Source organism: Babylonia areolata, chromosome 24 (genome assembly GCF_041734735.1).
Source record: "Babylonia areolata isolate BAREFJ2019XMU chromosome 24, ASM4173473v1, whole genome shotgun sequence".
Lineage (NCBI taxonomy): Eukaryota > Metazoa > Mollusca > Gastropoda > Neogastropoda > Buccinidae > Babylonia > Babylonia areolata.
This window is the reverse complement of record NC_134899.1, coordinates 15,709,027-15,711,526: the sequence shown is the minus strand read 5'-3', so window position 1 is coordinate 15,711,526 and position 2,500 is coordinate 15,709,027. Positions and strand designations below refer to the sequence as shown.

General features: G+C 49.2%; 1 protein-coding gene across 2 annotated transcripts in view; it reads right to left on the bottom strand.

Annotated features, from left to right (window-relative positions):
• LOC143298985 (uncharacterized) overlaps positions 1–2,500 on the bottom strand; it is a 40,075-nt gene that overhangs the window by 1,767 nt on the left and 35,808 nt on the right. For both annotated transcript variants that reach the window (XM_076612045.1, XM_076612044.1), the window contains exon 3: positions 1–2,500. This exon is cut by the window's left edge and continues 1,767 nt beyond it; it is cut by the window's right edge and continues 463 nt beyond it. In XM_076612045.1, the coding sequence (XP_076468160.1) occupies positions 2,005–2,500 (496 nt within the window). In that variant the 3' untranslated portion in view covers positions 1–2,004.

Below are 2,500 nucleotides of genomic sequence, written 5' to 3'. Positions count from 1 at the left end.
TTTTGCATCATTGATTCATTGATTGATTTATACTTCAGTGTGGTGCTTTGTGTTGTTTGATCTGGGTGACTATGTATCTGTGTACTGTCTTATAAATCACGTGTTGAATAAATATATACATAAACCTTTATTCTGTTATAGTCTGTGTTTGTATTGTCGGGTGTTAGTGCTGGGTTTGGCGGGGGGGTTTCTAGTCCGCTCTCTTATAGAGCGTGATATATATATATATATATATATATATATATATATATATATATCTAGAGAGAAAGAGAGGGGACAGATTTGAAATGATAACTATTCGGTATGAATGTTAATGACTCGAAATTTAGTTTGGTTTACTTTAAACCGGTGATCGATTATGGACTGATAATCTAAGTGCATATCTTGTTCATGCTAAAAGAATGATAAAGGCAGCAACCATCATCATCATCAACAGTATATCTAAATACTAAAATAATCTCATAGTTTACAATATTTCAAAATCTGTACAGCACACTATTTCACAAACAAAACAAAATAATTTTAACAAAACTCTCTCACACACACACACACACACACACACACACACACACACACACACACACACACACACACACACACACACACACACACACACACACACACACACACACACACACACACACAGATAGAGAGAGAGAGAGAGAGGGAATACACAATGATGTAACTCGCAAACGAAATGATTTTTAATCAATTCATAAGAAATATTCTTATTGTTGGCAAATTTCCGTGTGGGCATGGACAATGCGGGGTCCTGCCATACAAAACCAACACCCATATCCCCTTCACCTCCCATCCCCTAACAGTGCACAGCGCCAGGATATTTGCTATGTACACCCCACACCAAAAAAGCATCACCACAGTTAACCAGTACATCCAAATGTCTCCTGGCTGCATGTAACCTCTTGAAAGTTCTCCATAAAACTGCAACGCACGCAATCGGAAACACTACTCAGTCTCCTGTCCTCATAACCCATATTCAACGTACGTCCTCTCAGGAAGCTATCAACGTCAGGGCGCCATATGGCCACACAGCAAAGGAGACCCACCCCTAACTGCTGCTGGGTTTGTTTGGTGACCGTCACAAGCGCCTGCTCTGATGTATCGGAGCGGCGAATCAAAGTGGAGTTAGCTGTTGTGTTTCTCTTCCCCTGTCGCAATATCTTGTTCAACCATTTCGGAAGTGTTGTGGTTTATTGGGGTTTGGGTTTTTTTTTAGTCCTTCTTTACACAACCCTCGTGTTCACGTGCATGCTGACTTCCTTGCCCTGCATCAGATTCTCTGATCTTTGTATCGTGAAGTCGTTTCTGTCTTCTTGCTTCCTGTAGCCTGCACGTGGCTGGTGTCTCTGCCTTCCTGCATGAAGGACCCTGTTCATCTGTCATCGACAGCCACCACGTTGTCCCACCAGCTGCAGTCTTCGTTTCATCTGGGTAGTTGTCACTCCCCCCCCCCCCCACCCACCACCCCCACACACACCACAGCTCACCAGCATATCCCTCCTCCCGCACCCCTTCACCCCACAGCTGATCATGAATACATCACTCCGAACGAAAAGGCCGTCTTCATTGGAGTTCCCGTAAAACCCCGGGGTGTCTTATGGCTTGCATACACATCCAGGACCCCCACTTGTTTAGCTGAACAAGAAGCGTTAGACAGTAGGTATGGTCGTGTTGTGTCATCCTACACTGCTGGCGCCATCATACAAAACAACAACAAAAGTCGCCCCCGCGCCGTAATCTATTGGCCAGCCGCACACAAATTCTCCCCGTTCATGTAACACCCCCACCCCTACCCCCCAAGCCCCCCAGGGTATCACTTGGCAGGAACCTCTCTTGTTTTGAATACAGAAAGCGTAAGACTTAGGAAGGGTAGAAAGGCAAGAAGGTATTGTCACTGCTATGCTGGAATCGTCATCACAAGCGTTGTTGTCACACAGCATCGTCCACCGCTGGCTCCACCCTTAACCCCCACCCCCACCAGACTCACTTGGCGCGCTGCACTTCCTTGAACTCCTTCTGCCAGACCGTGGTCCAGCAATTGAAGTCTCGAACGGCGTCCACCTTCCTGGGGATGCGGAAGACGCGGGGCGACAGCGAGTTCTCCATGTTGCGCCGCTTCAGCGTGTCCAGGATGTCCATGGCGCTCTCCAGCCGGTACGTCAGCACCAGCCGCTTCCGGTGAGACAGCTCGGCGGCCTGCAGTGACGGCAGACTGCTGGACCGGTGCAGCGAGAAGCCAGCGCCTCCCCCTCCTGCCAGGCCATTTCTGCCGCTGATGCCTCCCCCTCCGTGACGGAGAGAGGCCGCGGTCACCGACTTGCTGACGACGTCAGAGGACAAGGTGCTGTGGCTCCGCGAGGTTTTCATGAAGCTGGTGGGAGGGACCAGGGTGTCGGCGTCAGAGTCTGGAGACGGGGCTGTGGAGGTCGGGGTTGCGGAGGGAGTGTTGCCGCCGCCGCCGTCTCCCTTCTGCTTCTTC